The 25738-nt window shown below is 39.7% G+C and overlaps 1 protein-coding gene and 1 long non-coding RNA gene across 5 annotated transcripts in view; both read left to right on the top strand.

Annotated features, from left to right (window-relative positions):
- Positions 1–2306: 2306 nt before the first annotated feature.
- Positions 2307–13885, top strand: LOC125975037 (protein piccolo-like). 4 transcript variants are annotated; one of them, XM_049730096.2, is made up of 15 exons: positions 2307–3165; positions 4010–4120; positions 4344–4500; positions 4791–4980; positions 5111–5215; positions 5922–6026; positions 6733–6837; positions 7732–7836; positions 8631–8735; positions 9440–9544; positions 10346–10450; positions 11252–11356; positions 11972–12088; positions 12192–12278; positions 13354–13885. In XM_049730096.2, exons 4-14 carry the CDS (start codon positions 4864–4866, stop codon positions 12198–12200), a joined length of 1083 nt encoding a protein of 360 aa, XP_049586053.1. In that variant the 5' UTR covers positions 2307–3165; positions 4010–4120; positions 4344–4500; positions 4791–4863; the 3' UTR covers positions 12201–12278; positions 13354–13885. The 4 variants fall into 4 exon arrangements, with proteins under 4 accessions (XP_049586053.1, XP_049586051.1, XP_068508014.1 ...); XM_049730094.2 differs by having other exon boundaries at positions 11972–12121; XM_068651913.1 differs by lacking the exon at positions 4344–4500 and having other exon boundaries at positions 11972–12121.
- An 8453-nt stretch (positions 13886–22338) lies between these two features.
- LOC125975044 (uncharacterized) overlaps positions 22339–25738 on the top strand; it is a 37669-nt gene continuing 34269 nt past the window's right edge. The window contains exon 1 of the long non-coding RNA XR_007483841.1: positions 22339–22420. This is a non-coding gene — a long non-coding RNA (uncharacterized lncRNA). The remainder of the gene's footprint in view (positions 22421–25738) is intronic.

Here is a 25738-nt window from a genome sequence, read left to right as displayed (position 1 = left end):
TTGTTTGGTGAAGTGATAAAAACCAACACTTGTGGACTATAGCATTTTTTTGCTTTTCTTCTTATTGTCCTCTTTGCTTCTCATTCTCTGTCTGATGAAAAACTGCACTCAGTGTTCCTCAGAGCTCAGCAGATTTAGAGGAAACAATTACCAGTCCGGTGATCTCTGCTTCTCCAGCCCCACCGATAAATGCCGAGTGCCCTAAGGTATGGTCAGAAAATGATACAGTTTTAAACGGGTCAAATTTCATTGCTTCCCCCCCCCCCACACCCCACCCCACTCATTCTCCCCATTCCCCTCTACGCCCTCTGAGGTTTTATTTCACAAAAGTGTGGATACATTTTTTGTCGATGAAAGCAAAAAAGAGAGCGAGAGACAATAAAGAATATGAAAAGCCCATTTTCACAGAACATTAGACATCACAAAACAACCCAAAGCGATGATTGGATATATCAAAACTGACAAGTAAAAGTTGATCGCTAGGTGGCCCCTGATTGAGCTATATTTCATTGGAAGAGCACAGCATCAGTGTAGACTTCACATTATAGGAGACCTACTGCAGAGCATGTTTTAATACAGGCATCAAGTAAATAGAGAAGGAACAATCCAATCTGCTTTAGAGCAGAACTTTTATTTGTACATAAGATTGCATCCACGTTTTCACAGCTAATATAGACTATAAATACATGTTTTGCTGCATAAAGCCTTTGAGGTCAGGCTTTGAGCTATTAGTCAAACATTAGTTTATACCTTTCATTAGATGAGGGGTTAGTGTACAATATGTGTGTGAGTTAAGCCTGCCCATGTGGGCTACCAAGCCTTTTATTATTGACAATGTAGAAATATGAAGCTTTACTTGCATCCCTCCGATTGGCGGTACTGTTGTGAATAGTTGACACAAAAAAGTGGCTTGAATGGAAAGGCGCCCTCTGAAGATTTTCTAGTTTCTATTTGGATGTGTCACATTTACTTATGATGGACACCCAGTGATATGATCATTTGTTATTTGTGTCTTTATCCCCCACAAGTGAGCGGGAGAGACAGGGAAAAGAAAGGGGATGAAAAATAGGAGAGATGCTGACAAGGAATGAAACGCTTGAGCTGTAGAGAAGGCCAAGTGGAGCGAAAGCAGCGCAGGCCGGGAGTGATTGAATGATCCCATTCTGGGTTCTTTGTTAGACACTAGGCAGCGATGTATGAAGATTGATACACAAGTGCTCCACTCGCTTTGTTGGATCATCAAACGGATTGATATTATACTCCAGCCAAGGATGAAGACAAAGTAAGTGTTATCATACTCAATACTGGAGCTTGTCAGAGGCGGGAAATCATCCCATGTCACTGGTTATGGGAGCATTTTGCAGACTGTCATGTGAATTTATCTACGAGATGAGGAGCTCTGGTAGCAGCGTGCAACTGATGACGGAGGACCCGGCTGGCCTGTAAAGATCTTAGCTAAAGATTGAATTACAACATCATGTTATGAACTACATTTATTTCATCACTATCATGTTTGTCCCTGGTAGACAGTAAACCTTGGATTTTATCAGGTTTCCATTTATTGTTCCTCAAATTCACATTGATATCATTATTTAGATAACAGATGACAGAAGATGAACTGTCTATACTAGTACAACAGCTTTCTATGCAACCCCTGAGGTTGCTTTTGGCTGTGCAGCAACTGCAAAGTGGTTGAATTGATGACCAGTTCTCTCAGGTGTTTGAGATTTCCTTCAGAGCTGTTTAACAAGAGAAAATTACAAAACAGATGCTGACTTATTCAGACAGACAAAAAGAACTCAAAAGCATTTTTGGTCAATGATCCCAAATGTTTCCAAAAGCATTATCCATATGGATGACATCAGTAGTTCACGCAACAAGAACGTATGACATGACACAAGGTTGTACCACGGACAGAGCAAAACCAGGAGAGTAAATAGATCCAGATTAATCACTAAACACAGTGGAGCTTTTTTATTAATAAGTGCATGAAAAAAGAGTGGTTGCTGTGCTGGAAAAATGATGGTTGAAAAATTCTCATGTAAAAAGTATCTGCATCAGATCTTGTGTTTGTTAGAAGTCTGTTATTCGTTGGAGAGGAAAAAACTCTTCTGTATGGCATTGTGGCTTGTCATCATCAGTGGTTTTACTATCTAGTATATGCAGACAAGCTTACACAAACGGATATGCACCAGCATACCTTCAACAACAAGGATACTTGAGCCACAAGGTGTTTGCTGTAATTTGGCCTTGTTAAGCTGTTAACCCAGAACATAGAGGATTGCTTCTTTTGCAATGCTCGTGTGTGTGTGTGTGTGTGTGTGTGTGTGTGTGTGTGTACTTGTTTTTATTAGTATGGGGGGTCCGAAGACAGGGAGCCCACCAACAAAGTGGGGCCCTGTGTCGTTGTGGGGTCCAAAATCATGGACCCCACTCGGGAAACCACTCTAAAACAGCTTGAAATGCTCTAACAACATGCCTCACGAATTTTTTTCACTTACCCCTCATGGTCGCAATGTTGAGAATTGTGTGTGTGAAGTGTGTGTGCTCAGTAGCGGCCCCCCGACCATGGCAAGTGGTATTGCAAGTATACACACTACCGGAAGTGTGTGTGATTCAACCAATCAGGGCACCTCGTGATCCGAGTGTTGATTAAGAAAATAAAATGCTATTTCCTGTAGATTTAAACCAGGTAATTATTATTTTAGTAACCATAGCAGCTAAAATAATACTGTAAACATAAAATTCCTGCATTACAATTGCAATTTATCTACGTTATTTAATATTCATTACACTTGCTTTATAAAAATACGCTCATTCTATTAGGCTTATTTTAAAAACTGTCTCGTGCATTTTTCATGTTCTAAACATAAAAATAAAGGTATAAATAAATAGTAATTTATTCTTTACCATCAGTTTACATATTAGTTAAATCAGCATCTCGTGCATTTTTCAGGTTCTAAACATAAAAATAAAGGTATAAATAAATAGTAATTTATTCTTTACCATCAGTTTACATATTAGTTAAATCAGCAGGTATTGCATGTGTTAGCTTCATGCGGCTAAAACCACCAGCTTAACGTCACTTCGCCACGTGTGACGCCGCCAGACTGAGACTGCTCCGCGACGAAGACACGCTGCTCATAACGAAACACAACATACACGGTGAGTAAATCAACTGCATGTAAATACTAAGTACAAGAAACTGATGTAGAAATGCTTTTTGTCCAGACCCCGAGGGGTTTATATGCAATGATTATGGCTTCGGATTCGGTATATTGTCACTCGGATGGCGTAACGTTTTCCCCTCAGACAGTCCGGCTTTTTAACTTGTTATTCATCTTAGCTTGCAGTGGTTTTAAAAACAATGGTGTAAAAGAGAACGACAGAATGTATAATTGCTCCGTGTTATATTCAGGATGATTTCGATGTGCTAATGTTTCATAATTGCTAAGCCCAGAACCGGACTCTGGCCGTAATTGCCGAAACCACTTCAAAACTCGTCAAACACGTGTGTGCTCAGTGTTATGATATATCTGCATGTCTTCTGTATTTCTCGGTGGTTTTCTATCAGAATGCTTTCTTTAAATAACACAAGCATTCTGACGCAAATAAAACTATCCGGAAACTAGCTTATTGGCTAATTAGCTACCGCTAATCAGGATGCTACGTTCACTTTTCAAACACAAACATAATAAAAACGAGTTGGTAACTCCTGAAAAGTATAACGAGTTATACTGGTAAAACTATTGAAATAACTTTTCTTTGGATGCAGCACCTGGTTGGAACTGTGACTAGTTAAAAGTAACAAAGCTCAGCTTCAAACTGACAAACATTTTCATTAATATATCAGTATTTTCTGAAAAATATTCTTACTTTAATCACTCTTGTTCTGTTAGTTCTCAGGCCAGGCTTATTCCTTCAGTCTTTATACAGTGGATGATTACAAATCTTTTAAAATTAATATAGAGTGCTTGTTCTCTCTGCCATGTTTTGAATTATTTTTTAGAGCCAGAAATGTCCAAAAGGAAAGCAAGAAAAAAGCCTGAAGCAGCCTTTTACATTTAATCCTCAAAGGACAAACCTGGACTAGTGGAAAGATTTATTGATGATCAAAAAGGTAATAAACTCATTTTTAGACCATTTATCCATTAAGTATATATTTATTTATTTTATAAAACAACACAAAAAACAATCAAATTCAGATTGGTTGTTGTATTTCTGTTTCTAAGCGAGAACTTAGTATTAAAATTGTAAGATAACACCACAATTATTTGGTTAAAGGTGTATCTTAAAGAAATATTTTCTCATAACCAATGGTTTTATATAAAATGTCCTTGCAGGAAGAGGCGTGTTTGCTACCCAGCACTTTGAACAAGGAGAGTTCATCTTATAATACAGGGGTCAACTTCTGTCAGCAGAAAAATGCCAAACAAGCAAGTACTCTGAAAAGGAGAGTACATTTCTCTTTGACTTTGAATGGCAGAATCATTACTGGTGGTATGTATATCCAAATATTTTCTATACAATAATTATGAACTCTAGAAAGAGACTGGAATAAAATACCCTAAATTAGTGAGTCACTCAGAAGCAATATTTCAATAACACATCAGGATTGTGGCATTAACAATTTTTTTTATTTAGTGCTATGATGTTCAAAAAGACATTGTTTCCCTCTCAACTTTTCTTTTGAAATGTTGCAAGTTTTTATTTCTGTAAGCCAACTTTTATTTTACTAAAAAACTAGTTATATGATACAAAATGTTTGATTTCTGTTTTTTCTTTCCTAGTATTGATGCATCAACAGAGGATGGCTCTCTTGGAAGATTAGTGAATGACAACCACAAGTCTCCAAACTGCACCATGAAAAAAATAGTAAATGACGAGCCCCATTTGTGCCTTTTTGCCATCAAAAACATAGAAATGGGAACTGAAATCAATTACAACTATGGTGATTCTAAATGGCCATGGCGTGAAAAAGTAAGTCAGTAAGATCAAGTATGCAAGTTGGAATATTAATTTGTTATTAAAAAAAAGGAAGATTTTTGTCTCTTTTATTTGAATTACTCTCAGTATGATGTTGGTAAGTTATTTGTGGTTTTGATTCCAGGTGACAGGCTCTCAGGCTCCTGTTGACGGTGCGCTGCCTGAACCAGCCAGAACTTGGCAGGACTCTGGCCCTGATGATAACATCAAACAAGATGCCAGCCAACAGGTAACATTCAGTTAGACTTTGTTGTAAGAAATAAACTTTGTAGACCTTTTCTTGTTCTCTTAGTTTACAGCTTTTAGTTGGAAAGCTGTTCTTTAGTCAGAAGGTACCTTAAACAGCATTCAGCCAACCATTGGATCACATGGTTTTAGTGGTTCTCCTCATAGAGCCCAAACGAACCAGTGGCACACACACCTATAGAAGGATTGTTGAAACATGCGCCCATGGGTGTCCAACCAAGCCAATCATTCACACACACATAACAGATTTCTGATGGCTACTTGTGGGGCCCTCCGTATGGATCTAAAGTTGTCTTGGTTATTCCAACCAAGCCAATCATTCACACACACACAATAACAGATTTCTGATGGCTACTTGTGGGGCTCTCCGTATGGATCGAAAGTTGTCTCATGTTTTTAGATCATATTTTGGTTATGGACATTATGGAGGCTGATTATATTACAGCTATAGTTCCACACATCCTCAACAGCAAAACGACTAAAGTGTCATGCTGAAGGATGCTCCACTACATCCATAAAGATGCTGTTATAGGACCTGATTAGACATCAGGTCTGACTGGAACACTTTAGTTAGAAAAGCTTGTTTGGTTTTGGGGACTAACTTCACATGATTTAACTATACAGGTCTTGAGTCTGTCATTTGTGGTGTCTGTATGATGTTGGTAAGTTATTTGTGGTTTTAATTCCAGGTGACAGGCTCTCAGGCTCCTGTTGACGGTGCTCTGCCTGAACCAGCCAGAACTTGGCAGGACTCTGTCCCTGATGATAACATCAAACAAGATGCCAGCCAACAGGTAACATTCAGTTAGACTTTGTTGTAAGAAATCAACTTTGTAGACCTTTTCTTGTTCTCTTAGTTTACAGCTTTTAGTTGGAAAGCTGTTCTTTAGTCAGAAGGTACCTTAAACAGCATTCAGCCAACCATTGGATCACACGGTTTTAGTGGTTCTCCTCATAGAGCCCAAACGAACCAGTGGCACACACACCTATAGAAGGATTGTTGAAACATGCGCCCATGGGTGTCCAACCAAGCCAATCATTCACACACACATAACAGATTTCTGATGGCTACTTGTGGGGCCCTCCGTATGGATCTAAAGTTGTCTTGGTTATTCCAACCAAGCCAATCATTCACACACACACAATAACAGATTTCTGATGGCTACTTGTGGGGCCCTCCGTATGGATCAAAGGTTGCCTCATGTTTTTAGATCATATTTTGGTTATGGACATTATGGAGGCTGATTATATTACAGCTATAGTTCCACACATCCTCAACAGCTAAACGGCTAAAGTGTCATGCTGAAGGATGCTCCACTACATCCATAAAGATGCTGTTATAGGACCTGATTAGACATCAGGTCTGACTGGAACACTTTAGTTAGAAAAGCTTGTTTGGTTTTGGGGACTAACTTCACATGATTTAACTATACAGGTCTTGAGTCTGTCATTTGTGGTGTCTGTATGATGTTGGTAAGTTATTTGTGGTTTTAATTCCAGGTGACAGGCTCTCAGGCTCCTGTTGACGGTGCTCTGCCTGAACCAGCCAGAACTTGGCAGGACTCTGACCCTGATGATAACATCAAACAAGATGCCAGCCAACAGGTAACATTCAGTTAGACTTTGTTGTAAGAAATCAACTTTGTAGACCTTTTCTTGTTCTCTTAGTTTACAGCTTTTAGTTGGAAAGCTGTTCTTTAGTCAGAAGGTACCTTAAACAGCATTCAGCCAACCATTGGATCACATGGTTTTAGTGATTCTCCTCATAGAGCCCAAACGAACCAGTGGCACACACACCTATAGAAGGATTGTTGAAACATGCGCCCATGGGTGTCCAACCAAGCCAATCATTCACACACACATAACAGATTTCTGATGGCTACTTGTGGGGCCCTCCGTATGGATCTAAAGTTGTCTTGGTTATTCCAACCAAGCCAATCATTCACACACACACAATAACAGATTTCTGATGGCTACTTGTGGGGCCCTCCGTATGGACCGAAAGTTGTCTTGGTTATTCCAACCAAGCCAATCATTCACACACACATAATAACAGATTTCTCATGGCTACTTGTGGGGCCCTCCGTATGGATCGAAAGTTGTCTTGGTTGTTCCAACCAAGCCAATCATTCACACACACATAATAACAGATTTCTGACAGCTACTTGTGGGGCCCTCCGTATTGACCGAAGGTTGTCTCATGTTTTTAGATCATATTTTGGTTATGGACATTATGGAGGCTGATTATATTACAGCTATAGTTCCACACATCCTCAACAGCAAAACGGCTAAAGTGTCATGCTGAAGGATGCTCCACTACATCCATAAAGATGCTGTTATAGGACCTGATTAGACATCAGGGCTGACTGGAACACTTTAGTTAGAAAAGCTTGTTTGGTTTTGGGGACTAACTTCACATGATTTAACTATACAGGTCTTGAGTCTGTCATTTGTGGTGTCTGTATGATGTTGGTAAGTTATTTGTGGTTTTAATTCCAGGTGACAGGCTCTCAGGCTCCTGTTGACGGTGCGCTGCCTGAACCAGCCAGAACTTGGCAGGACTCTGACCCTGATGATAACATCAAACAAGATGCCAGCCAACAGGTAACATTCAGTTAGACTTTGTTGTAAGAAATAAACTTTGTAGACCTTTTCTTGTTCTCTTAGTTTACAGCTTTTAGTTGGAAAGCTGTTCTTTAGTCAGAAGGTACCTTAAACAGCATTCAGCCAACCATTGGATCACACGGTTTTAGTGGTTCTCCTCATAGAGCCCAAACGAACCAGTGGCACACACACCTATACATGGATATTTGAAACATGCGCCCATGGGTGTCCAACCAAGCCAATCATTCACACACACATAACAGATTTCTGATGGCTACTTGTGGGGCCCTCCGTATGGATTGAAAGTTGTCTTGGTTATTCCAACCAAGCCAGTCATTCACACACACATAACAGATTTCTCATGGCTACTTGTGGGGCCCTCCGTATGGATCTAAAGTTGTCTTGGTTATTCCAACCAAGCCAATCATTCACACACACATAACAGATTTCTGACGGCTACTTGTGGGGCCCTCCGTATTGACCGAAGGTTGTCTCATGTTTTTAGATCATATTTTGGTTATGGACATTATGGAGGCTGATTATATTACAGCTATAGTTCCACACATCCTCAACAGCAAAACGGCTAAAGTGTCATGCTGAAGGATGCTCCACTACATCCATAAAGATGCTGTTATAGGACCTGATTAGACATCAGGGCTGACTGGAACACTTTAGTTAGAAAAGCTTGTTTGGTTTTGGGGACTAACTTCACATGATTTAACTATACAGGTCTTGAGTCTGTCATTTGTGGTGTCTGTATGATGTTGGTAAGTTATTTGTGGTTTTAATTCCAGGTGACAGGCTCTCAGGCTCCTGTTGACGGTGCGCTGCCTGAACCAGCCAGAACTTGGCAGGACTCTGACCCTGATGATAACATCAAACAAGATGCCAGCCAACAGGTAACATTCAGTTAGACTTTGTTGTAAGAAATAAACTTTGTAGACCTTTTCTTGTTCTCTTAGTTTACAGCTTTTAGTTGGAAAGCTGTTCTTTAGTCAGAAGGTACCTTAAACAGCATTCAGCCAACCATTGGATCACACGGTTTTAGTGGTTCTCCTCATAGAGCCCAAACGAACCAGTGGCACACACACCTATAGAAGGATTGTTAAAACATGCGCCCATGGGTGTCCAACCAAGCCAATCATTCACACACACAACAGATTTCTGATGGCTACTTGTGGGGCCCTCCGTATGGATCTAAAGTTGTCTTGGTTATTCCAACCAAGCCAATCATTCACACACACACAATAACAGATTTCTGATGGCTACTTGTGGGGCCCTCCGTATGGATCGAAAGTTGTCTCATGTTTTTAGATCATATTTTGGTTATGGACATTATGGAGGCTGATTATATTACAGCTATAGTTCCACACATCCTCAACAGCTAAACGGCTAAAGTGTCATGCTGAAGGATGCTCCACTACATCCATAAAGATGCTGTTATAGGACCTGATTAGACATCAGGTCTGACTGGAACACTTTAGTTAGAAAAGCTTGTTTGGTTTTGGGGACTAACTTCACATGATTTAACTATACAGGTCTTGAGTCTGTCATTTGTGGTGTCTGTATGATGTTGGTAAGTTATTTGTGGTTTTAATTCCAGGTGACAGGCTCTCAGGCTCCTGTTGACGGTGCTCTGCCTGAACCAGCCAGAACTTGGCAGGACTCTGACCCTGATGATAACATCAAACAAGATGCCAGCCAACAGGTAACATTCAGTTAGACTTTGTTGTAAGAAATAAACTTTGTAGACCTTTTCTTGTTCTCTTAGTTTACAGCTTTTAGTTGGAAAGCTGTTCTTTAGTCAGAAGGTACCTTAAACAGCATTCAGCCAACCATTGGATCACACGGTTTTAGTGGTTCTCCTCATAGAGCCCAAACGAACCAGTGGCACACACACCTATACATGGATATTTGAAACATGCGCCCATGGGTGTCCAACCAAGCCAATCATTCACACACACATAACAGATTTCTGATGGCTACTTGTGGGGCCCTCCGTATGGATCGAAAGTTGTCTTGGTTATTCCAACCAAGCCAATCATTCACACACACATAATAACAGATTTCTCATGGCTACTTGTGGGGCCCTCCGTATGGATCGAAAGTTGTCTTGGTTATTCCAACCAAGCCAATCATTCACACACACATAATAACAGATTTCTGACAGCTACTTGTGGGGCCCTCCGTATTGATCGAAGGTTGTCTCATGTTTTTAGATCATATTTTGGTTATGGACATTATGGAGGCTGATTATATTACAGCTATAGTTCCACACATCCTCAACAGTTAAACGGCTAAAGTGTCATGCTCAAGGATGCTCCACTACATCCATAAAGATGCTGTTATAGGACCTGATTAGACATCCAGAACTGACTGTAACACTTTAGTTAGAAAAGCTTGTTTGGTTTCGGGGACTAACTTCACATGATTTAACTATACAGGTCTTGAGTCTGTCATTTGTGGTGTCTGTATGATGTTGGTAAGTTATTTGTGGTTTTAATTCCAGGTGACAGGCTCTCAGGCTCCCGTTGATGGTGCGCTGCCTGAACCAGCCAGAACTTGGCAGGACTCTGACCCTGATAATAACATCAAACAAGATGCCAGCCAACAGGTAACATTCAGTTAGACTTTGTTGTAAGAAATAAACTTTGTAGACCTTTTCTTGTTCTCTTAGTTTACAGCTTTTAGTTGGAAAGCTGTTCTTTAGTCAGAAGGTACCTTAAACAGCATTCAGCCAACCATTGGATCACACGGTTTTAGTGGTTCTCCTCATAGAGCCCAAACGAACCAGTGGCACACACACCTATAGATGGATATTTGAAACATGCGCCCATGGGTGTCCAACCAAGCCAATCATTCACACACACATAAAAGATTTCTGATGGCTACTTGTGGGGCCCTCCGCATGGATCGAAAGTTGTCTTGGTTATTCCAACCAAGCCAATCATTCACACACACATAATAACAGATTTCTGATGGCTACTTGTGGGGCCCTCCGTATGGATCTAAAGTTGTCTTGGTTATTCCAACCAAGCCAATCATTCACACACACATAATAACAGATTTCTGATAGCTACTTGTGGGGCCCTCCGTATGGATCGAAGGTTGTCTCATGTTTTTAGATCATATTTCGGTTATGGACATTATGGAGGCTGATTATATTACAGCTATAGTTCCACACATCCTCAACAGTTAAACGGCTAAAGTGTCATGCTCAAGGATGCTCCACTACATCCATAAAGATGCTGTTATAGGACCTGATTAGACATCCAGAACTGACTGGAACACTTTAGTTAGAAAAGCTTGTTTGGTTTTGGGGACTAACTTCACATGATTTAACTATACAGGTCTTGAGTCTGTCATTTGTGGTGTCTGTATGATGTTGGTAAGTTATTTGTGGTTTTAATTCCAGGTGACAGGCTCTCAGGCTCCTGTTGATGGTGCGCTGCCTGAATCAGCCAGAACTTGGCAGGACTCTGACCCTGATGATAACATCAAACAAGATGCCAGCCAACAGGTAACATTCAGTTAGACTTTGTTGTAAGAAATAAACTTTGTAGACCTTTTCTTGTTCTCTTAGTTTACAGCTTTTAGTTGGAAAGCTGTTCTTTAGTCAGAAGGTACCTTAAACAGCATTCAGCCAACCATTGGATCACACGGTTTTAGTGGTTCTCCTCATAGAGCCCAAACGAACCAGTGGCACACACACCTATAGATGGATTGTTGAAACATGCGCCCATGGGTGTCCAACCAAGCCAATCATTCACACACACATAACAGATTTGTGATGGCTACTTGTGGGGCCCTCCGTATGGATCTAAAGTTGTCTTGGTTATTCCAACCAAGCCAATCATTCACACTCACATAATAACAGATTTCTGAAATATGGTTTCTTGTGGCTTCTTTGTTGTAAATTTTGGAGCCTTTTCCATGTTTTATATGTAAAATTTCCTGTGATATAAGGTTTTGGCATATTTCAGAGGATGTGTACAGCACCGGTCGTCTACCAGTTAAGATATTGGACAGAAATTTTAATTATTTTGAGCAAAGAAATTCTAGTCTTTATATTAATACAGCATATAAGAGTAGCTTGCAGAAACTAACAACACATTTCTTTTAATTCCCTCCATAGAGCTATCAATTATCAAAGGAGTTTCTCAAAGTGGACTACTCAGACAGTGATGATACTGACAATGATTCCCAAAAGGACTGCTCTGTACCTCTGCAAATCAATCTGCTCAAAACAAGAGTATATTAAATTTGACCAAGCATTCTTATACAGGTGCAGTTAATTTTTGTTTTAGAATATTGCTATACTGTTTTTTTTCTGTACTTAAAAATCATCATTTCAGATGGGCTGATCCCAGAAGTGATAGAAGTGACCTCTTGTACCTCCGCATCTCGTGGCCCAAGTAATGAAAAGTCTGCCAAAAAGGGAGGTGAGTTTAGAGTAAACCTTTTCAATATATAACTTTATCACAGTTGCTTTTAAATTGCCCAATTGTTACTACTGTATCAGTATCTAATTATCCTCACATATGCTGCTTACTAAGATTTAGATGACCCAAGCAAGATATATTAAACACCACTTGACTTTTTTTCTTAGACATGTAAGGTCTAAACTTTTGAATTTTGTCATAAAATGAAAATTGACCCATCCTTTCTCATGTGAGTTACAGGTCATTGCTAACCTTGATTATATGTGAGATGTTTGTTTACATCTATTTTTAAATAGAGGTAATGTATACATGACACATTTACCTCAAAAGAGAGAAAGAAAAATTGCTCTAGATTAACCTATTAGTGAATATGCAAATTCACACATTGTCACACCAAGGCAGATACCATTCTTATACAGCTTGCATTTAATTTTTTACACACTATATATTTCCAAATTTACTTTTATCGTCTTTGTTTGTCCATGTGTAGCACGTTATCAAAGCAAATTCCCCATACATGTAAAACACTGTCTGAAAAAAGTTTTTCTCTGATTTTTATTTTTTATTTTCCCTGATTTTGCAACAACTTGTATCTGTTCTTAATGGTTTTGTCAGAGAAATGGTGCATCCCAATGTGCTGCCATGGTGGAGTTTGACTGCCTGTGCAACCTCTGTAGGGTCCAGGAATTGCTTCATCTACCAGCAGTGACATTCTGGTCAAATGCAAAACTGCTTAAAAGTAGTCAAGAAAATGAGAGACCTCTTTCCCCCACCACCAAAACTGGGGGCATTCTAATGTTACCCTTTTGTGCATCTATTTTAAATTTTGTTAATATCAAAACAGCTGACACTGAAGACCACCTAGCAACTTAAATGACCGGATTAATATCTCAGATATTAACTGATTTACTTATGTCTATTGTAGGCTCATCACTGTTGACAAAGATAGTTGACGTTATAAAATATCTCATTTGAATTATATTGTCGGATAATTGTCCATAAAGTGAATGTATTCTTTATGCAATTTTGTTCTAATTAAGTTGTAAACTAAAAAGTGCTCTTCCTATGCCCTTAGGTAACGGAAAAGTTGTGAAAAGAAGCTGGACCCCAGAGGAATGTGCTGCAGTAAATAAACATTCAAGGAAGTATATATTGACAAATCAGGTTCCTGGTAAGCTTGACTGCGAGAGATGCATTGCTGCAGAACCACAAGCACCGAGCTGTTAAGTACTTTGTCAAAAAGAGAATAACCACCATGAGGAGAAAATATGAGTGAAACAGCTTCCCTTAACAGAGATAGAAACACATGGCTGGTCCTGTTTCACCATTTGTTCACTATTTGTTTGTGATTTTTTTTATGCTCCACTTCTCCTGTTCGTAAATGTTAGATTAAATAAGTTCCTTTATTCATTGGCTACATTTGTAATGTGTCCATTTAAAATTTTGACTCGACAATTATTACTTGTAAATCCTGTGTACTTTATAGTTAGCTAAAATGCAGAATTTAAATATTTTAAAATGTACCAATATGACTGAACAAATTGAAGAATATTAAGACTGTGACCAAGGAAAATGGACCAGAATCTGAATAAAGACTTCAGAATGTATTTTAGAATGCACATTTCAATGTATATCTCGTATATTTAGCCAGATGAAAGTATTAATAACACTAACAAAATTTTTAGGTTTTCTCAAATGATTAAGTCCACACAAATGCATGTTTGGGTTAGATTAGGGTTGGGGTTGAACTTGATAGATCCTCTTTATAAAGGCAGACCTAACAAGTCTTAAATCTTAACAGCAAGCTCCATAACTGGCTAAAAAAATAATGTGTGTATAGGTAGACCTCTTAAGGTTGAAATATTAAAAGCGATCCCCATAACTGACTAAAAATCTCATGTGTGTAAAGGTGGACCCCGCAAAGCCGGAATGTTAGAAACAGGCCCCAGATATGACTGAAAAACTGACATGAAAAAAAAAGTTTCAATTTGTGTTTATTGAAAGTGATTTTTAGTAACAAGATTTTTTTTGGGAGTTGCCTGATTTTTTTCATAGTTCTTGGACCACTAGAAAGGGTGGACCCCAGAACTCGGTAAATTAAGTTGGGTCCTGCAGAGGGAGGTTAACAAGGATGTGTGTGTGTGTGTGTGTGTGTGTGCGCGCGGATGTGTGTGTGTGTGTGGGGGGGTGTTTGTGTGCATGCGTGTGTGTGTGCACGTGTAATTGTGTGTGTGTGTGTGTGAGTGTTTGTGTAGGTGATGGGAAAAAGAGGAGGGGTGTCCTATAGATTTGAGTTAAGGGGTCTATCAAGGGACAAACTTCTCTGGCACCAGAAAGCCACATGATCCATCTCCCTTTTTAGATGGTGTCAAGACCAGTTTATGTGATGATGATTTGATGCTTAGGCACCAGGTCTACTTCTCCTCACCTCAGACTGAGCTATGATAGAAAGCGTTGGGACCACTGTGCTTTACACAGAAGTGCTCACTTCCGAACACTAAACTATAAATGTAATAATACTACTGGAATAATAAACGAATAAAGGCCGACAATTGACTGATTGGTTGATTGGGCATATAAACAATTTACAAGCCCCAATCCCCCACAAATAGTGGGGGTCCACTGTAAAGAAAATATAAATTAACAGCTCAGTGGCCTAGTAGTAGAGTGTCCGCCCTGAGACTGGAAGGTTGTGGGTTCAAACCCCGGCCGGGTCATACCAAAGACTATAAAAATGGGACCCATTGCCTCCCTGCTTGGCACTCAGCATTAAGGGTTGGAATTGGGGGGTTAGATCACCAAATGATTCCCGAGCGCGGCACCGCTGCTGCTCACTGCTCCCCTCTCCCCCAGGGGATGGATCAAAATCACATGGGGATGGGTTAAATGCAGAGGACAAATTTCACCACACCCAGATGTGTGTGTGACGATGATCATTGGGACTTTAACTTTTAACTTTAACTTTAACAAGGAACATTATACGTATATATTAGTCTCCCTCTGCATAACATACTGATGATTATCAGTCATTAGAGTCATATGTAGTCCTGTCCAAGTATGTGTGGCTTATAAACAGCCTGTTTGTCTGGCCATGCAATTGTGTAATAACTCTGTCCCCCCATACAAGAGCGAGGGAGGGCAGGGCGTGTGTTTAAATCAGCGGGTTCTGCTACATTAGCTTCATAACACTATAATCCCTTCTCCATAAAACATTACATGCACTGCAACATTTCTGATTTATGAGGGGTAGAGAATCAATGGGGAAAAAATTAATGCTCGCAAAAAGGTCCCTGGGACAATATTGAGCAGCTTATAATTGTGATTTCTTTCAAGTGGCTGTTAGCCAGATGATGAATAGGAGCCAACCTTCCACTCTGCTGAGCACTGGAGAGAGTCTTTAATATGACAATTAAGTGTCTCTCTCACATAGTTTATTGTATCATTCTCTCAATATCTTATATATTATTTCTTGTCGCTGTCCTATCATACCTATCAAGTTGCTTTTGCCTTTGGCTATCTTTTTTTCATATCTCTCTAGATACATGCAGCTTTTGCACAGATTAAATGGGACTTCAGTTTACTCTAGCTCACAGCTTTTACTTCTGTTTTATGACACGCAATAAATCAGTTTTATGCTGTTATTGATTCCCCTTCCTGTTATTATCCTCTTGTTTAGATCGACACAAACCATTTTGCCTTTTGCTCCTTTTCCTACCACGCTTGTCTTGTCGTGCCCTTGTGTAGATGACCAAGACACCAAAAGTACTAAAAGCGGGGGTATATATAGTGGAGAAGTAAATGTATTTTTGTGTGTAGTATGTATGTGTGCGATGGTACGATAAACGATGACTTCGTGGCCATTTTTGCAAGATTGACCTGGCACTTGTGAAAAGTACAGGAGTGGTGATTTAAACCATTAAGCAGTTTATTTTACTTACTTTATTTTCAAGCTTATTCCAAGTCGAGTGTGGTCTAACTGGAACTTTCCTTCCTTTGGTATTTTTGCAGAGGAGAGCAGTTAGAAACAGACGTTTGCGAGGTTGTGGACGTTAACACAACCCACAGCCATGGAAAGTAGCTCCTCTCATTCCCTGTAAAATCAGTGTGCAAGAGTTGCACAGTCTTTGACAATGAAGAAGCAGAAATACACTTGCTGGGGTCCATGCAGTTAATTGAAACACAAATAATTTTCATCAGGACGTCCATAGAAGGATGATGTAGAGTTGGACAGGATGATTGCAGATCACTGCTGTCAAGTGGGCAGTTGGATACCACCTTACAGTCCAGTTGTTTGTGTCTGTGATGACTCAACCACAATAGCTGCGCCATGGGCAAAGAAGGTGATTTTTAAAAGTAAATAAATAAATAAATAAATAAATAAATAAATAAATAAATAAATAAATAAATAAACAGGCTTATGGCATGGCCCAAAAATATGGGAGCCACAAAAATATTACAATTTGTAACTACAGGCCTGCAAAATGTCATCTCGTGGATCGAAAATTGCCCTTGGGCTGTGAGTTTAAGATCCCTGGTCTTGGCCGGTGATTGGCTGGCAACCAGTCCAAGCTCCCTCCAACCCTAAACAGAACAGGTGGCAGGAAATGGATGGATTTTGTTTCATAATTTGACCCTTCTTTATGCTTTTACATTACTTTTCCTTTTTACAGTAAACAAAAATGTTGCTTTCCTCATGTATTTTTCTGTTGGATCCATGACGTGCTTGAAATAATAATTCTTTTTTTTTAGTTGTTTTCAATAAATTATTCAAGTAAAAGAAAACATACTTTGGAGGGATTTCTGGTCCCCCTTCATCATTATAAACGACACTACTCCTGTTATGTGCATTTATTCACAAGAGTGTCTGTAAACTGTGCCAACATGACTGAAGGCCAAAATGATCCTTTATTGTGTTACAGGATGCATCTGCGATTGATTGAAACAAGTGCAAATAATCAACACATGTGAAATACTGAACAAACAGTTATGCCTATGTTTGCTGTGTGTCTAACAAAACCAGTGATAATTAGTTTAAAAAAGATGAACATCAATGGACAGGAATCCTACCAAGGCCTGCTTCACAGATGACTGATACACCAACACCACAATGCTGGATGGAAAACAACATAAGTGGTAAGCGTAGGGGTTAAATGCAAACTGAGCTGGCTTGATCGCAATCAATTTGTTTCACCGTCTGTTGGCAGGTGCCCAGGCTTTGAGTCCCATTGCCCAGAGTTGGCTCCAACAGGGCTGTCGGCAACAAGCAGCATCAATGTGACCATTTAGAGAGAGATGTGTGCAGATGCAGAAGGAAGGTCAGGCCATTGTGTGGGCCTCTTCCCTCTCGCCTCTCTCCTCAAGCTTCTAAGACGCCATCCACATCAAAGTTGTATTTGAGGCCCCCCAATCGGAAATCCCGGTTTGGCAAAGAGTTAAAGATCTGAAGAAAAGAATGAGGTCCTTGAACCATCCTCGGGACTTGCAAGCACTTAAGAAGATTAATTATTGCAGGTCGTTAACCAACAATAATATATAAATATTACATGAGAACATTACAAAAACAATATTACTAGATTTATTACTTTATAATATTATTTTGTTATATTGTCTTACATTTTATTTTCATGTATTTAAAGTTAAAAAATATTATTGGCCTCGTGTGGGTTGTCAGCAAGTGTGGGTGACCTCTGATCTGTGCACGTTCTCCATCCACTAGTCCAGACAGTGAACTATTTCTACCATGTGCAACTGTCTGGAAAGGCGGTAGTGTGACAAAACACATCAGTGTTGTCACTTTAAGCTTGTTTGTGGCAATGCGTATCACTCTGACAATTTACAGACAGACACACACGCAGACTTGTATACAACTGAATGTAAAGTAAATGGGCCCTATTTTGTTAGACTTACACGCACGCGCTCAGCAAAATAACTAATGTAATTTTATTTTTATATGAGTCTTTGGGTATCGTTGCGGCCATCGGTGCACAATACTGCCTCGCATCTGACAATTTGGTAACGGAAGGTAAAGATTGGCCGGTATCAAAACAATTTGATTACAAAGTTAGGTCGTTTTCTGTTTCCCCATTGCCAGGAACGACATACTCAGGTTTGCGCTACGACTGCCCTGAATTTGATGCAAATGAAGGATGCCATGAGGATTGTCTGGAAAAAGTCCACATCCATCCCACAATGGCACACAAAGGTGCAAAGACCCCGTTATGACCAATTCTACTGCTGAGAAGTCTAGTAAAAATACAAAAAGAAAGAAAACTCCAACATGCAGTGAGTTAGCTTTGCACTAAATTTGAGCACGGCATGAAAATTGGACCCACTGTGTTTGTGTTTATATACTGCAGCTTTTGTATTCAATTACATGTGTATATATTTGTATGCAATATATGCTTTTATTGTTTTTAATTTTCTCTATCTACTTACCAACAAAAATCTGATGTACTTGTATCTCACATAGTTTTGGGCAATAGATTTAAAAGCTATTGTTCAAATAACAGAATGCAGGTTAGACCTGAGCCTGCCTTCTCCTCCCTCTGGGATGTTTGTATAAAACCCAGTCAGTTCTCAGGGGTAGAGGTTGACAGGAGAAGACATCGCCCCGGTCCCCAGGAGATTGGCGAACACAACACATATATTAATGCATTAAATGTGTTGACTGTGTTCAGCCCAGGGACGTGTTGGAGCAGGGGGAGGGGAGGAGAAAAAGAAAGAGAGATACAGACAGAGAGCAAGACAGAGAGTGAGAGAGAGCAAGAGAGAGAGAGAGAGAGAGAGAGAGAGAGAGGTTGGAAGCGAGGGGAAAAACTGTTGTAATGTATGGTGTTGTCTTGTGTAGCGTGTCTGGCAGCAGTGTTGGGGTAGGGGGTGGGGTTGGAGGAGTGTCAGCCAGATTATAAGGCCTGTGGTGAGAGATGAGGGATGGCCAACTTGTAAACAAGTGACAAACGTCCTGGATGACAATTCCTAATCCATCATAGTCCTGTCAACGGTGACCGGTGAGGTGACGGACAGGACCCAGGAGAGGGGACAGCTGCTGCACGTAAATCTACATCATAATTTCAAATGCTTTTCCGCATGAGCAAAAAAAAAAAAAAAAGCCAAACAGAAAAGGAATTGAACCATGTGCAGGCACCCCTTCAATTGGCTTTGTTTTACTATCCTGCCACAAATGTTAGCAATGCATGTTTAAAAATGTGCACGTGGTCTTTAAAGAATAAGCTCCCTTCTTTATTTATTTTTACAAATTGGGAGCAAAAGTCCTGATCGTTCGGAAAAAAAAAAAAAAACTATGACGCTAAGGATGTACAATTATCAATGATTTGTGTATTTGCTGGCTGTGGAAATTAATCATGCTGTCTCACATATTATTACCAAAACCAAATGTAATAAAAATATCAATAACAAAATAACAGCACTGGTATTTCTGTATTTCTGTAAGTGTCAGGTGATCAATATGTTGTGTTCAAGGCCATTGCCAGTCTAACTCATTTTGACAGAAAATGTCAATATGTCAACTGCTTCCTGTCATGATGGAGAGAGGAGTCTTCACAGCAAACTAATAGAAGTGCAATGCTTCGGATTAACTTTTTTTTTTTTTTTTTTGAGGAGTAGCAACAAACATTTGGGCAATTTTGCTATGTAGCTGATGATATACAATAATAAACAGTAGAAAAACAACATATTTTATTCATTTAAGTGATTAATTTGTTGGGAAACTGCAAATGAACAAAAGATATGAGGACATCAAAATGTTGAAACTCTTTCTACGTTTTGTCTCAGTTGTGTCCTGCTGTGGAATTGGGTGAGTTTATTTCCCAATGCAGGCATAGTCCAAGCTGGGAAAAGTACTAACCAACCTGCCTTTGCACGGACTCAACGATGCCAGCTGTGATCATGCAGAGAGGATGAGGGGATGCCATCTACCTTGTACTGCTGGGACGCTCCACACATTCCCACTGTGGCCCTTGAGAGAGGCCATAATATTCTCCTATCTGTGTTAATGGCTCCCTCTGTGAATGCTGAGATAGCAGACGTTGTGGGTAGGAGGTGGGGAGGGGTAAGTATTTGGCATGCTGAATCCAATAAAGAGCATATTGTAATTAAATTGAAAATTTCTGAAGACTCCCTTGCTGGTGGCATAACCGCTGCTGTGAGAGCAATCATAATTGCCTCTCAAAACATGCATAATTGCCTTCAGATGGCATTCTTTTACAGTTGACACTGTTGATGCAGTGGAGGGGCAATTAGCATGAATACAGGGCTCATTTCATAATTTTTTTTTGTTGAATGGAATTTTACATGAAGAGTTAAAAATGTTTATCTAACCTGGGAGTTCTTGAATGGGCGATCTACATCGGAAATTGTTGTTCCTGAGCGGGCTAGAGCGCCATTAATCAAATAAAAAGGCCAAAATATTTGGAGACTTTATCAGGGAACTCCAGTTTTGCTGCACTGATAATTGTTGCATCTTTGGCTCATGCCTCTTGAAATGGATGTGTATTTTGTATATAATCCTTCTTAAAAACACACAAGCAGTTGGGCTTTGTAAAAGTGCTTATAATTTCATTTGGATAGTTTTTCAATTCATAAATTATGTATTCAAAGCATGAAGGCCGTTGCAAGTCGAAAGCAACTGTCCATATGAAGAACAGAAGTACAGTTTTTCAACCTTTTCGCTAAAATCTTCTGAAGTGTTTTCATCTCTTCACTTTCCTTTTTGAAGTGATAAGTTCTGTTTCAAAATATTTCCTGGCCGCAGTGGGCCACTGTTGGCTGCCAAGAAAAGTGCTAAAAAGAATGATGGCCACAATCTTTGCCTTCTTTGCACAAAGTAAACTATCAGTGGTTTCATACTTGCTGAGGTAAAAACCTTGCACTTTTCTCTGTCTTTAATCTACTGCTCCCTTCAACATTATCTTATATTTGGGTATAAACATACACACAGTGTAGCCGATAATATGCAATTAAAAACAAAGATCGTTAAAAAGTTATTGGTGTCTGCCTAATTACTATAACTTTACCTCCTTTATAATGAGCGTATATGGGTATTGATTCGAAGCAAATCTCCCTTTCCTCCTGGAACATGCAGGTAGTTACTTTGTGTTAAATCATTAATATAGTAATGATTTTTCCAGAACACTCTCAATTAAGAGCAGAACAGAAAATGACCCTGGGGATTTGAAGCTCACGCTCTTGTGTGATGTTCTAAATATATGCTGCCTTCTCTCACAAGAGAATATGGATATGCCATTGTGCATTTCTGAATCTTGTGTGGCTTTTGTTCATTTCGGTAGGCATACGTGGTAAGGACACCTTTTTTTTATACACATATATCAATATTTTGTAGTAAATGTTTTTATTTACTGGAATTTTGGGACTCAAAACTGTCACACTTTTTTTCATACTTTGGGTGGTCCTCCTACTTATAATCAGGTTTGACTTGAAATGATGTACCCAAAATCCTTGTTCCCTAATCGTGACGCCAGAAAGTGGCGGTAATGCACCAAAAGTATTTACCAACTGCCAAAAGAAAATAGGAAAAGAAGGAGCAGTATTAGCTGTGTCAGAATGCCCACCCTTATTCCCTAACCCCTCATTCACTATATGTTCCCGCAATATATGGAGCACTATATAGTAGTCACTTTCTTCTGTTTGGCCATTTAGACAGCCCGCTAACTATTTGGACCTTGTCGCATATTATGTGTAAAAGCAATACCTCAAATTGTCAAATGAACTTAAGACCAAAGTGCTGTGAGGTCAATGTAAAGTCACAGTTCGTTTCCTTGTTTTAATGTTGTCATAGTTTTGGTTTGCATGTCTGTGTGCTCGCCCCTCCCCTCCTGTGCCCTAATCAGTGTGATCACCTTTACCTGTCTCTCGTCTTGTATTTAAGTCCTGTCTGCGTGTCAGTCCCTGTCGGATTGTTTGTGTCGCCGGTCGTTTTGTTTCTCTAGTTTCTTGTCTGTTCTCGTCTCGTTTTGTCTTTCTGTTCAGTTATTCTCGTCCCTAGTCGAGCATCTATAGTCTGTCTTTGAGTTCGTTCAATAAACCCTGGTCCAATCACTTCATGACAAAGACAAGTTCCGTGGAATCAGATGAGACCATTACCTTACGGAACAATTCCTGACTTGGTATGTATACAGAACCTATGTATAATATTGCACAGCAACATTTTTATTAGCATTTTAATACGGAACACAAACCAGCAAGTAGAACTATTAGGGGCCATTAAACACTCATGTGAAACCATTTATATTTTTAATGCTTGTTTTTCATTAGGTTTCCATGTCAAGCAGTGTTTGCCCTCTGCATGTGTGGGTTCTCACCATGTTCTCCGGTTGCTCCCACATTCTAACACCATTTATATTTGATTGTGACTCCACAGAAACAATTTTGTAACCTTTTTATTTATTCCCAACATGAAAATGTTGTCAAAATTATCCATGTGCATGCTGAGAAAATGCTTGTCCTTTTAGTGTACTTGACTGAAACAACATTTTTCTTCTATTTGTATGACAATAATGTTTCTATTGGGATGTAGGTGTGAATGTTCGCGTGTTTGTGTCCACCCTGTGATTGACTGGTCATCAGTCTTGGGTCCACCCCGCCTCTCACCCTAAGTCAGATGGAATAGGCTCAAGCACATCTGTGACCCTGGGAAGGAATAGCAGAATGAAAAATGGATGAGAGGATGGATGGATTGGTGAACATTATTAGTCTTTAGTACCGCTTTCCCATTTCAAAAATGTTCAGATAATTTGAGAACTCTAAACCATCTCAACGCCTGCAAGAAAAGCTGTCTCAATTTTCCCCTGAGCTTCAGATCAAATTTTCCTCTGTGGCTACATCAACATACTTATTCTGCCACAAACACCATTTGTTTCTTCCAGGAGGGTTCTGGGCACTGCCATCCCACAATGCATTGTGTCAATGCCAAAAGCCTGTGCCAGTTGCCACTCCTATAGGACCGAATATTTATCCTGACCCCTTTATTCATTTCTTTGAGCCTTTCTGGGGCCCCTGTGCAAAACACGCAGCATACAGGGTTCAAGTGGTGATATACAAAACCCACGTCTCTCATTTTCCTTTCACTCAGGCCTGCAACATTCAGGAAAACCAGGAGGGGCTTGAACAAAGACCTTTGCAGATGGGCGTGGATTCACTATACTCTCTGTTACCACAGTTTACAATGGCTTCCTTTTGAAATGCTTGACATTTTACTCCCTTTTTGTAGATATAGTTGTCTGGTACAGTGCGTCATCTTTGTTTGACTTCATCACATCCAAAGAGCCATTTAATGTCATTGCCGAGGTAACCAGTGAGTTTTTGGCAACAATGCAGTAAATGGCCCATTTGTCAATGGAATGTGCAAAGTGTCAATATAAATCTATCAAAGCCCGCTGGCTCCCATTCAGAAGATTATTTTTCATATGTATATGAGAAGTTTGGTTGTATTACTTTCTCACACGTTTTGGACAGCCAGAGAGAAACTGGAATAGAACTTCTCAGAAGACCATAGGGTAAAGGGGCGCTTTATGGGGTCAGTGTGGGTTAGAATCTGATTAAAAGCCTTTACAGTAACTTGTTCACTTGTGGGTGCTCTTGCATTTGCCTTTCGGATTAGGACTGTTGGCACGTGAAACTTTATCCCATGGGTAATGTACACCTCACAAATATCAAAACCTACAAAAATGGCAAATGTCTGGTCTGTAATGATTTTTAACTTGAGGGTCTGTGACATGAACGTGCGATTCCTCAGTGTAGAGAGCTGATAGCTGAAGACAAGTGTCACAGCAAGGTGTTTATGCTCGTGACATTATCAAATGCTCGTATGACAGCACACCAATTACTATGAATCCAGACCAGAAAACATTTTGCACTTTCTGACTTGACCTTTTACTGTGATCCAACTCTTCTGATAGTATGTCCTATGTTGTGCCATTTTTCTTTGCTCTTTTTGAGATTTATATTTTTTTTCCTCCCTGTTCCCAACCCAAGGTAAATCCCATTCGGTAGATGTCGTGTCACAGAGTCGAGTGGAGGTTTGCGATGCACTTGCGTTATTTATTGTCTCTTGACAGGGTCATGAATTCTGAGTCAAAGTGAAACTCATATTGTTATCAAAAGCATAAAACTCCTATCACTTTAGGTGTCACTGCGGGTACAAGAAAATGAAACGGGTACTCATAAAGACAAGGGGCTTCATAAATCAGCAGAGGGGCTAGTACAAGGAGATGCTTGATTAAAAAAGGAGAATTAGGTATTTTTGTAAAAGTGGCAAATAACATTGATCTATGCCCCTGTCAGTGGTGGGGCTTGACACTGTTGTTTATTCTTTATGTGTATTTATGGTATATCAATCTCTCTGTTTAGCTGACAGAACAAAGAGACATACGCACAGTTTGCCTTCTATCACATTCATTGTAATCGAAACACATATTGTTTTCTAGGGCAAACCAGCAAAATCTGTTTTTCAACACTGCCATGGGCATTATGTAGTAATTTGAGGTCAGTCAAAGGTGAGACACCTCATGATATTTTATGTGTGACTGTAAGCTAGATTTAACCCAATTCTGGATCAAAACCACTTCCACAAAACCATTTCAAGATTTCCAGCAAGTGGAAGGAACGAACCATGCTGTCATGAACTTAATGTCACCTTATAGCATGGTTACCCTTGCACAGTCTTACTTTAGAAGTGCAATTCACATGTATCTACACGGAACAGTATTGTGCTAAGAAACACTTGCTGTGAGATATGCTGGATTGTAAAATGTATACCTTTCATTGTGTACTAGAAAAACTGGCAATTCTTTAGACTTTCATCCATCCATTCTCCTATTCACTTATTCTCACGAGGGTCACGGCCTTTAAACTTAACATTTCTAAAAACGCAAGTGCATCCTTCTCTGAATGTATGATTTTAACCATGTTCCTCACTATTATTTTGAGGTGTCTACATGGCTGATGAGATCAGTGAACTCTGGAGAGTGGGGTGACGACCTTCCACCTCATCCATCACCCTGTGATGGACATGGGAAGCGGGTCCCTGACAGGTTGGTGGGTGGAGGTAGGCGGGTTGGAGGGTAAAATGGGGTTAAGTATAGGGTCGTAGAGAGACCTTGGCCACTGTAGCATGGTTGAAGAAGGGAGGGTAGTACGTCCAGGACTGAATAGAGTGAATTATAATTTTGCTCTTACAGCCATTTTAGTAAAACACATTTTACTGTTTATATCTTTTACCTGTCTTCAATCATTGTAACACCTTCAGACGGCCTTTCTGTCATTGCTCCTCTCTGTAGATTACTTCACGGAAATCGTCCTCTGTATTTTTGTTACATGTGCCGCATGAGTGAGTGTGAGTTGTACCGTAATTTCCGGACTATAAGCCGCACCGGACTATAAGCCGCACCAGCTAAAATTCAAGAATATTTTAGTTTTTTTCTTAC

Source organism: Syngnathus scovelli, chromosome 9 (assembly GCF_024217435.2).
Source record: "Syngnathus scovelli strain Florida chromosome 9, RoL_Ssco_1.2, whole genome shotgun sequence".
Classification (NCBI taxonomy): domain Eukaryota; kingdom Metazoa; phylum Chordata; class Actinopteri; order Syngnathiformes; family Syngnathidae; genus Syngnathus; species Syngnathus scovelli.
Note: the sequence above shows the minus strand (reverse complement) of the source record. Positions and strands in the feature narration are given on the sequence as shown.